Below are 12080 nucleotides of genomic sequence, written 5' to 3'. Positions count from 1 at the left end.
AGTTAGTAGATAAATAGCCAACTGAATAATGGATTAGAAAGATCTATATAGCAGATGGAGTCTAAGCACTCTTTTTTTGTTGAATAACTGGATATCACATGACCATAAAAGCACCACAGAGTTAATCCAGAGCAACCCCCTAATTTTGCAGATGAGGAAACTATGGCCCATTGGGGTAAAGTGATTAAACCTTAAGTGGAACTAACAGTAAATGGAAAAAATGGGATTCAAGCCCAAGTTATCTATTACCTTTTTACTATATTCTTTCAAATTAGAACAACATCATATCCTTGTTTATTCCTTTTGAATGCCAATTCAATAGGTAACAGGTTCAGTCCAATATTACATTCAAAATGGTTGTCATGAATTTTAAAATCAGAAGTCTGCAAATTATTAAAATTAGCAACAAAAGTTAGGGCAAGTGGCATTGAGAGTTTACATCTGAAGTCCAAAGAATTTAAATAAGGATTTAAAATATTGCTCTCCAAAAAGAAACTATGTGCTTAATTAGCATTTTCAACATGCCAAGTTAAAAAATATTATTTCCTTAAATTCAGCCATTCCACTAATTACAGAAACATATGAAAGGCCAATGCCTAAGGAATTTTTAAAAGATCCTAGAAGTAAACTCTAGCTTTACTAGTATTAAATAAATTAAATAACTTCCAGAAGGAAATCATTAATGTTGAGAGATGGAGCTATAAAAACTTAATATTCTACCACTTTTAACTAAAAGCAGAGTTTGAAGATATATGTCTTTATGAAAGCCATCTTCCAAAATTAACAAAGAAAAAAATCCAAATTCCACTTAAAAAACTTTTCTAAGGAGATGCAGAGAATGGAGTCAACATGAAATAAACACTTTAACTAAAATGAATAGAATGCTATCAATAGAGGATAAAGGAAATGGCATAGAGGATAGAGTGCTGGAGTTGGAGTCAAGATGACATTGTCTAACTCTGTTATTTTGGAGCAATTACATTTTCTCCTTTCCAAACTCATTGTGTGCATATACTTGTATTTATTGAATTTATATTTATACTCTCTAAGTTTACGTGTACTTGTTACCTTCTCTTTTCACATATAGGAAATAATTTTCATTATTTCTTTGTATCCTCAGAGTCCTTCAGTAGCATCTGGCCTATAGTAGGAACTCAATAAATATTGCTGATTAAAAGATGAGGCTTGGTCTCTTAAAAGGTTATTTGGGTGTTCTTTCAGTTCAAAAACTCTCTGATGCCATGTACTTTCCTGAAAGCAGATTTTAAGTAGGTGAAAGAAAGGACTAAGGAATTAGATCTTAAGGAGAAAAAGGACATGAAAAGCATTTGACTGCTTTAGAATGTTGTTGGATGTTAACTCCCATTTATTGCTTTGTGGTTTCAAGTAAAACCACTTTGGAAACTGCATTTTCAGTTTCAGGCCATTAACAGACATACCAAATACAGTAGTAAATTGCTCATTTCCTCCTAACAACTTGGTCTGAATGGAAAAAGCCCTAGGGTGTTAAGAAGACCTGGGGTTCAGTTCAGTCCAATCCTGCCACTCAATAATCACTTAGAGACTTGGTTTCCTCATTTGTAAAATGAAGGGTTTGGGAGGATCCAAGGATTCCAATCTAAGCCTTCTATGAATCCATGATGATACTGTTCCAAAAAGGGCTCTTGCTCCTCAACAGACACTCATTTTTTGATGAACTAATATGTGCCATAGATATAAGAAACAGAGGTCTGAGAAGAGAGAAAGGATTTGAGACACAACCTCCTTTATTTTCTAGAACTATCTGTGCTCAGTAATATAAAGTAGATGCTATTATTATTTTACAGTTGGAGAAACAGGCAAACAGTTAAAGGTCTTGTTCAGGCCCACACAAATAGGTGTGAGGCAAGATTGGAACTCAGGTCTTCCTAATATCCATTATGCCACCTATATTAAAATGATAATTAAAATTTCAAACCAAGCAACTAGTTAACATTAACATTAATTAAAGCTACCCTTGTGGGAAACAATGGGAAAATAGACCTAGGGAGGCCAGTTTTGAAGCAACTTGTAAGTGTCTAAGGAGGGAAAGGGACAATTTTCCTTTAAAATCATCCTACTTGATGCAAGACAATCCCAAAGGACTAATGCTGAAACATACTATCCAACTCCAGAGAAAGAACTGATATGGTTTCAATACAGACTAAAGCATGCCATTTTTCACTTTCTTTCATCTTTTTCTTTTATTTGAATCCTCTCATGCAAAATGACTATTATAGAAATGTTTTACATAATTGCATATGTATAACCTATATCTGATTGCTTACCATTTCAAGGAAGGGGAAGGGGGACAAGGGAGGGAGGGATGGTATTTGAAACTCAAAACTTTAAATAAAAATGTTAGAAAATTGAAAAAAAAATCCCACTTATATTAAAAATAGACAAATAAAATTCAAATGATATCTTCATTTTCTTTTATTTCAAGCTTTCAAAATGTCAAAATATGGTTAAAACAGGACAAGACTGAAAGATGCCTAAACATTAACAGTTATATACCTGAAGAAAAATCAACTTACCAACTTCGGTCCCTTTCCCCAAAGTAAAGGTGATTCCATATCCCTTGAGTCCATCCTTTGCATCTGTCTCTATTATAACATAGGCAGCAGAATAGTCTGGGTCTGTGTGCTGCATGGAAACATTCCAATACCCCACCCCCAAATAAAAATGTTGGTAAATCATAAGTAAATGGAAGTCACAAGTAATTTAAGAGCTAGCACAATAATAGAGCAATTTTGAGTTAGTGATGAAGTGAATGAAATTTCTCCCTCAGAGTCTTCCATGATGTTTCTCCATTCCAGATGAACCTGGCATCCCAGAGGTTATGCCAGGGGAATCCTGCCAAGGTTGGGTCTTACATAATGTTACAATGAAACACAGTGACAATGGTTTTGAGTCTGAGGACCAGTCCAATTCAATTATGAGAAACTCATAACCAGAGGAAGCCTGGCCTCTAAGTGATGATTTTTTTTTCTAACAACAACTCAAAAAAATATTTTAATAAGTATTGTGGGAGAAATTCTCTTCTTCCAAGGAGACAGTAGCCACACTGATAAAATCAAATAAGGGAATTTATTTTGAACAACTTACAGTCATCAAACTAAAAATTACAAACATAATGGCACTCCAATGAATTTTATACCTGTGAATATTTGTTCATGTCAGACTAATAGGTATTTATTTTCTTCCTCACTTCTTTAAGCATACTACCACATAAACAATTTTTACATTGTACAAATCAATTCCTGTGAAAGCTCTGAAGGAAAATGGGGGCTATTTATATGGGAGAGTAGAAGTACCAGAGGCTCAGTGGAAGATTAGGAAGGGAATATGCAAAAAACTGAAACTTTAATGAAATTCAGTTCCAAGAACTGGTGATTTTTTGTTCAATATTTTCAGCCATTCCTAAGTTTGCCTGCTGCATTTGGAGTTTTCTTGGCAATGATATTGTAGTGATTTACCATTTTCTTCTCCAGCTTATTTTATACATGAGGAAATTGAGGCACACAGGGTTAAAGTGATTTGCCCAGAGTCATTCAGCTAATATCGGAGGCTGGATTTGAATTCAGGAAAAAGAGTATTTCTGACTTTAGCTACTTCACCACTTAAGCTGCCCCAGGGATTGGTGCATGGATTACCAATGAGTGAAAACCAATATGCATAAATGGGGAAGATAAAGAGAGAAGTGAAAAGAAATCCCATTAATATAATTGAGTCCCTGTTTTTCAGGAGTTCTGAACTTTGAACTTATAAATTGAAAAGAGCTAGAACTGAGCAGATGCAAGGTGACCTAGCATGTAGGGCTAATTACCAATTGGACAATTCTCTATTAACATAGCTTGGAGAATGACCCTCCCCAACTATTCTGTGCTGGCTTGGTGGGTGTGGACAAAGAAGGAAAAGAGAGAGATGAGACGGAGGAGTAGGACAGGGAAGGAGGTGTGGAGATTGCTAGATCTAATCCCCTGATGGTGACCCCCAAAAGACCAAGAATAAAGACTTTTGCTTATCTTGACTCCGGCTGATTCTAAGATATCCAGGGTCACAACAGTAAATATTTTGATATAATTGGCTTTCTTTTTAATCTATTTATTTTATGCAGTTAAATACATTGGGGGATAGGCTCAGACTCACTACATCATCAACATAATCTATAATATACAAAATTTTAAAAGCTCCTGCCTTAAGGAGATCATCGATAGAGGGAGTGAAGACTAATATCTAAAATGATAAAAATAACATAAGACATAGTATGTGAAGGATGTGAGCACCATACTATACTAGTCCAAATACATATTGCCATTTTCTCTCCCAAGATCTAATTTATATAAAACCTATGAGTCCTATAATCAGTTTCATTTTTCTCAAAGTATTTTTATTTTCTTTTCAAAAAAATATCCTGGTTGGGTATGTTCTATCAGTTGTGGCAACCTCTCCAAATGCTACATTTTGATTATGAAGTTATACAAATTGGGGCAGCTAGGTGGCGCAGTGGATAGAGCACCAGCCCTGAATTCAGGAAGACCCGAGTTCAAATTTGATCTCAGACACTTAACACTTCCTAGCTGTGTGACCCTGGGCAAGTCACTTAACCCCAGCCTGGGGGGGGGGGGGAAGAAATTGTACAAATTATGTCACACTCTAAATTGCTATCAAGTATTCTCAATGAAAATCTTGATTAATGCAAACGTAATTGAAATAAGTAATTGAATGAAAAATGCTTGTTATCCAGGCTGTAACAAACTGTTAAATTAGTGCACTTATATATGACCGCAGACTGGTGCTACTGATAAATAATTGGTTGACCCCAAACTGAGTAGTGGAAAAAATGATATTAGATAGGATTTGGGAAGAGATGGTAGACCTAAGCTTCCAATTATTTCAAATAGTTCAATGTTACAAAATCCTATTTCTTTAAGAGCCAAAATTATCCTGGTTATAGTTGTCTATATTGCTGTAGATTTTAGAACCCCATAATCTTAGAAGTAAAATAATAAGTAACTCAAGGAGCCACTTCAAAATGTATGAAAGGCTTAATTGTGCTTTTTGCATTGTGCTTGAGAGAAGTTTAAGAGACATTATTGAAAAAGAAGAAATAACCCTGAACTTTAAACTTTAAACCCAGTAAAATTTACTTTCTTATTCCTTGAGGTTTTCATTTTTGATTTCATTAAATAAACCAAGAAAAGACAGAAGCCCATTGTGTTTTGTTTTTTGCCAAAAAGAACACTAATTTAGAGACAGACAAGAGACAGAGTTTCTAGTAGCAGGCTTAGTGGAGCTAAAATGATGGAACTTTCAAGGAACAGTGAATAATAGCCCTAACCCAAACCTCCTCAGCTCAAGATTTAAGTTATTTACTGCCTTAGAATTAGTGTAAATAGTAGGTAGTAATAGCCCAGAAACACAGGGCGTCTTCCCCCCCCCCAAGACTGATATCTTTATGAGGGTAAATTGAACTACTGTCTAAATTTTTAGACAATGGGAATGGCCTCAGACAAACTGATAGCTGGGAAAAAAATTACTTTAGAAAGGCCAAAGTCACCCACTGCACCCAGGGCCCATGAAGGAAGACCTTATAAGGTATTTGCCACTGGATTTTGATGACTGGAGGAGAGAATGAGGCTGACAATTTTGCACAGCTCTATCCCATTCATATCAAATTCATGGGCAAGGGAAGACATCACTCTCTAGATGTCCCTGGTCCTTTGGAAGAAGGATTTTCCATTGTTAATTATTAAAACCCCTTTCCTTGCTAAAATCTATCTCATATTTCCTTCCAAAATCTATCTCATATTTACCAATTTTAGTGTCTATTTTACCTCCTTATTTTGTCTGTAATCTTTTTTCATAAATAAATGTACCTTTTGGCAAGGAAAAAATACTTGTGAGTTCTTCACATGTGAATTGTTACTGAACCCCAACATTTGTGCCAATTTCCAGATCCTAATCTCATCATTTGTTGCCAAATCCCATCATTTTAGTGCCTATGCCAGTCTTATCATATGGTGCCAATTTGGTGTTCCCAACTCATTAGCAGGATGTGTACTGGCAGTAGAAAGAGATGAAATAATCCAATCTTTAGCCAAGAAACACTGGAAGGATACTGTAGAACAAGGTAATTGACAAGAACGTGTATAGAACAAAAATAAGTCTAGTTAGATAAGATGGGAAAACCAGAGCTAAGAATTAGATTTGTTAAGGTAGGAGCCATGGGAGCCTTTTAAGCAGAAGAAGAGCACAAAAGTGGAATCTGTGTGAAGAACTGGAAGAAACAGAACCGGTTTACAATATTTCAGGTATGATGTAATCTAGACCAGGATGTCAAATTCAAATAAATATGAAAGCCATTTAGTGCTTTAAGGTTTGCAAGGTATTTTCCTTATCTTATTAGAGTCACACAACAATCTTGGGAGGGAGGAACCATTATTTTATTTTATATTTAATATATTTTATATTAATATTTTAGTAAATATTGAACTTATTAAATATATATTTATATATTATTATATATAACACAATTATATAATAATATGCAATATATTATTTTTCTATAAATATATTTATATTATTTTATATAAAATATTTATATATAAATATAAAACATTATATTTATATAAAATAATATGTTTATATTATTTTAGAGAAGAGCAAACTAAATCTGATAGAGGCTAAACAGAATTTGACCAGTATTATACAGTGTGTGAAGAAGGATTTTTACTTATGTTGTCCTGACTCTACTCACTTTACCACCAGCTCAGTTTCTGAAATCCTGAGCATTGTACAGCCAGAGACAAATACAATACTTCAAATTATATTATCCCAAACTCTGATGGTTCATAAAAAAACAAATAAAAAAAAAAAAAACTGCTACTAGAGGGGAAAAAAAAAAGCTAATCATGAAATCAAGAGATTTGGTTTAGAATCCCAGGTTTAACTCCTGTCCAACTCTTGTTAAATAACTTCTGAATTTCTGGTTCCTTGCCTATAAAAAGAGAATTGCATTTACCTATCTTTTAGGGATGTTATAAGAAAAAGAAAAAAACCCTATTAGGACTGTGCCTAAAAACTTATCAAGTTGTAAAGCATTATAAAAATGTAAACTTGGTATCTCTCAGCAACAGATTTAAATCTCTTATCATATTATAGGGCCCAGCACTATGAAGTACACAGCTATTAGAGGACACAGTCATTCGTTTTTCAGTTGTGTCCAACTCTCTGCAGCCCTATTTGGGGTTTTCTTGGCAAAGATAGTGGAGAGTTTTGTCATTTCCTTCTCTAACTGTTTACTGATAAGGAACAGAGGCAAAATGGATTAAGTGACTTTGTCTAGAGTCACACAGTTTAGTGTCTGAGGCTGGATATGAACTCAGGAAGATGAGTTTTCCTGACTCCAGAACCAGCAGTTTATCCACTGGCTCACTTAACTCTCCAATTAATGGACAGAATACAATTATTCTCAAAATTCAAGGAATGGGAGAATTTACATACTGAGCCACAATTTAATTTTTAAAAATAGATATGATTTCACCAATGTGATTATTTCCTCTATTGATATACTGGCAATCCCTCTTTTCCTCAGTATAGCTAATTTAAAAAAAAAAATCATCTTAGGCTTCAAACTGGTCTTTGGACAATAACCCATAATTAATTGGACCCTCCTCAAAGCATCTGCAACAGTAGAACTTGCTAGGATTAGCTTTGGGCAATCCATGGTCCCTTCTACATCAGGATAAGACACTAACTAGAATAGGACTTTGAAATCAGATTAAATGAACACTAAGACAGCACTGATAGGGAAAAGAAGTTATAAAAGGGCAACCGAGAGCCCCAGAGCATAGTAGGGAGTGGAGGTGGTGCAATGTTTAGCCTCAGTGATGGTGGAAAGGAATGTAGATCAATAATATGTACATGTAAAGAAGTTCAAAGTCTAGGAGGCAGAGGGAGATACCTAACTATCTTAATATGCCTTTTGTTCTTGTTTCCCTTTCCCTTTCATTCCCACAGTAGACCAAAGGATTTTAGGGGATTAAGGAAAAAATATGGAAAATAAGACCCAACTCCAGGTGATTTATTTAAGGAAAACTCCTAAAACGATTTCAAAGGAGTTAATGTTGGCAATGAGGACATTTTAAAGATTAAAGAGTAATATCTAATCTTAAATCTTGCTCTTTCTTGACAAGCAGGAGAAAACATACTTAAAGCAAGATTACATATATGCCTGTAGGTTCTGCTTAACTGCTTCTTATTATGCCCCTGGAGGGATTATTTTCCTAGATAAAAAACTATAAAATAGCTAAGATTTTGTGAGGTTCCTTATTTAGAGAAAGCTGTTAAAGATTTCCCCGAATTTGATACAGCTCTTCCTAACATAGCAATGTGGTAACTATATACTTGACAAAAACCACACACACTGGCAGGCAGTGTGAAAACATCACCAGAAGACTGTACTAGTCATACAACAATGCACTCATGAGTTGCCTCTCCATGACTATACTCTGACCATATGTATTGTTCCCTAGATATGGTCACAGTGCTTATTGGTGGGAGAGTATACTCTAGATTTATGGTGGAATATTTTGCTACTTAGCTTGCTATGCTTTTTTATTTAATACTTTTGATTTGAACTAACTGGATATTCTGACAAACAAAAATCTATACACTGATAGAAATACACACTGATAAAGAAATTCTTCCTGATAAGGCAGATCTGATCTAGATCATTTTGCTCAATAAACTTCAGTGGTTCCTTGATATTAAATATACATTAAGGTAATGTTGCCTATTAAATAGTATTAGCCTGCTGTCTGAATGATCAAGGGTCAAATTCTGTCTCCTCTATTGGCTGCATAATCATGGTTATGTCATCTATTCCTCAGTTGACAAATGGTCTTTAAGGTAACTTTCTAGCTATAGATCTGGGATTCTATGATGCATTCACAATCTGGCCCCAATCTATCTTTGCAACCTTATTACATATTACTGTCCTCTATGTAATCTACAATCTGGCCAAATTGGCTTTTCAAGACTCAGATCAAATGGCCCTTTTTTCTTTTCTTGTTTTTTTCTGAGGCTGGGGTTAAGTGACTTGCCCAGGGTCACACAGCTAGGAAGTATTAAGTGTCTGAGAACAGATTTGAACTCCGGTCCTCCTGAATTCAAGGCTGGTGCTCTGTCCACTACGCCACCTACCCTCTCCTCCAATACTCAGCTGTCTAATTTCCCAATAGACTCTTGCAGCCATTCATTCACGTTGTATCTAATTCATCCATATTTATAGTATGTGTGTATTATCTCTTCTGATAGTCTTAAAGAGTAAGGGACATTTTATTTTTGCTTTTAAATACTCAGTACCTGAGTGTCTGGCATAATAACCACTTAATAAATGTTTGTTGATTGCTTGATGATTATTAACTTTTTTGACCTTGGCTGGGCAAATAAATCACTTTTCATCTATAAAATTAAAGGATTGGATTAGATAGCCTCTGAAGTCCCTTTTCTAAGTAGAAAGAGCCAAGATGAACTTATATATGAGAAGTGAGATCTCATATCAATTATTCAATTAAGAAGTCTTTAAGTACCTACAGTAAGCAAGGCACTGTGCTATTCACTAGAGATAGACTTATAAAGAAGGAAGTAGTTTCTACTCCCAAGTTTCCAAGGTTAAAATCAAAAATAATGCCATGGTGTTTAATATCCCCAAACTCCAAATGCTAGGATAAGGACAGAAAAGTTTAGAAAAAAACTGGAAAGCAGTAAAACAGAAATTGGGTTTAGATCAATACATCACAGTATATAGTATAAGCAGCTCCAAATTGATACATGGCTTAGATATAAAAGGTAACATAAACAAATTAAAGGAATAGTAAAGGAGATATCTTTCATTAGTATAGATAGAGGAAAAAATTCTTGACTAAATAAAGGATAGAGAAGATTATAGGAGAGATTATGTATAACTATCATTCATTATTTAAAAAAATTGAAAAAAAAAAACTTTTTACATGCAAAGTCAATGCCTTAAAATTAAAAAGGATTTAATTTTGCACCAAACATTGGCCTCCTATAAGATTTGGTGATTGATTCAGATGTGCAAGAATAAGAGTGATTTGTTAAGAGATAAATTAAGAATTTGAATAGATTATTCAGTATCTGGAAAGGTAAGCTATCAACAACTATATGAAAAAATGTTTCAAAAAACCAATATAAATGCCATTGAAATGAAGTTCTCCTTCATATCCAGCAGATTGGTAAAGGTAACAAAAAAGGTAAAGTAGTAATTAGTATATTCTATGGAAAGATTCTAAGGATGTTATTATAAGATGAATGAGTCTAGCCACACTGAAAAGTAAAGCAGGACTACAATCCAAAAGTCACTAAACTGTGTATTCCCTTTTATCTAGCAATATCGTGACTAAGAATATAACCTAAAGAGATTTTTTAAAAGAGGAAAGGTATTCATGTATGCAAAACCTTTTTGTTTTAGCAAGAACTCAAGTTAAAAGAGTCCCCATGATTGGGAAATAGCTGAATACGCCATGATATGTGAATATAATATTTGGTGGGTAGGAGGTATGCAGGTAAAGTCACATACTTTCCTTCAAGTGACAGGATTACTAAATGTTAAAAGTCAAAAAGCCAACTAGACCAACTCCCTCATTTTATTGGATAAAGAAACTGAAGCTACATCCAAGATTATACAAATTTGCTGCAAATCTGACTCTAGAATCCAGATTTTCTGACTTTGCCTCCAATGCTGTTTATATGGTACCTTCTAAAGTTAATTAATTTAAAAAATTTTAATGTTAGCATTTTGGTTGTTTAGAATTTAATTTGCAAGAATTACAGGAGAAAAATTACCTTTTAGCAACATTTTACTCATTCCAAAGGAAAAAAAAAAGATGAACACTTGGGATTTTAAAGTCAATTTTTTAAAAGGACATGGGGGGCGGGGGGAATGTACAAGGGAGTGGCCAAGATTTGATGCTTTTTTACTCTCTCAAGTAGGAATAAGAAAACTTGGGTTCTGTTCCTATTTAACTTTCTACTAATAACCCATCATAACCTCCTTTGCTTTAGTCACTTGAGAATGAGGGTGCTCATTTCCTTTGCAATGTTAACTTCATTTCTTGTATCCTTGATACCATTTCCTCCCAAATGCTTAAGGATCTTGTGTGGAAGGGATCCTACTATTCATATAGTCTGGATTCTACAGTATCTCTAAATCTCCAGAACTATCTGAACCAAGTAGTTAGGGGGAAAAAAAGGATAAAAAGGGCAGCTAGGGCACAGTGGACAAAGCACCTAGCTGGAGTCAGGAGAACCTGAGTTCAAATCCTCCCTCAGACATTTAACATCTCCTAGGTGTGTGACCCTAGACTTACCACTTAACTCCAATTGCGTGGCCAAAAGAAAAAAAATCACAAATCCTTAACTATTTTTAAATAGCTCTTCAAAACAAAATAAAAAAAATATATGCTTGAAAAAATATCAGACTAGGTATAAGATCTTGGAAAGTTATCCATCTTTGAGATTCAATTTCCTCATCTTTAAAATGAGACTGTATAAATTTCCAAATACCTTCCAGCTTTAAAATGTACATATATATTCTGAAAGGCAGTCCTTCAGTTTTTTTTCCCTACTTAAAAAAATTAATTTTCTAGTAAGCTGCCCCCCTTTTATATTTTATTCACATTTTAAATAGAGACATTGTAGCCACGAAGGTAGAGAGCTGGCTACAGAGTAAAGAAAAGCTGGGTTGAATCCTTCTCTGACATCCTAACAGCTGAAACCAGAGCAAACCACCTAATGCTTTAGTACCCAGGAAACTCTAAAAATGCAATTGATTTGCATAGATAGAAGGTTCCTCATTGGGATGTCCCTTTAACTCTACAACTAGGGATATATGAAAAACATTTTTCACAGTAAAAGGGGGGGGCACATATTTCCGCTTAATATGAGGAAGAACTTGCTGACAATTGTCCCAAGTGAATGTTGCCAATTCATTGCACACTTAGTGGGGCAGATATAACAGGTAATTGTGTGTG

At 34.5% G+C, this 12080-nt stretch overlaps 1 protein-coding gene across 2 annotated transcripts in view; it reads right to left on the bottom strand.

Moving 5' to 3' along the window:
* Positions 1-2664, bottom strand: part of ENOSF1 (enolase superfamily member 1) — a gene marked incomplete at its 5' end in the record, with an annotated part of 47130 nt that extends 44466 nt beyond the window's left edge. For both annotated transcript variants that reach the window (XM_074276168.1, XM_074276174.1), the window contains 1 exon segment: positions 2556-2664. In XM_074276168.1, the coding sequence (XP_074132269.1) occupies positions 2556-2664 (109 nt within the window).
* Between the last annotated feature and the right edge of the window lie 9416 nt (positions 2665-12080).

Source organism: Sminthopsis crassicaudata, chromosome 1, assembly GCF_048593235.1.
Source record: "Sminthopsis crassicaudata isolate SCR6 chromosome 1, ASM4859323v1, whole genome shotgun sequence".
Taxonomy (NCBI): domain Eukaryota; kingdom Metazoa; phylum Chordata; class Mammalia; order Dasyuromorphia; family Dasyuridae; genus Sminthopsis; species Sminthopsis crassicaudata.
This window is presented reverse-complemented; position numbering and strand designations above follow the sequence as displayed.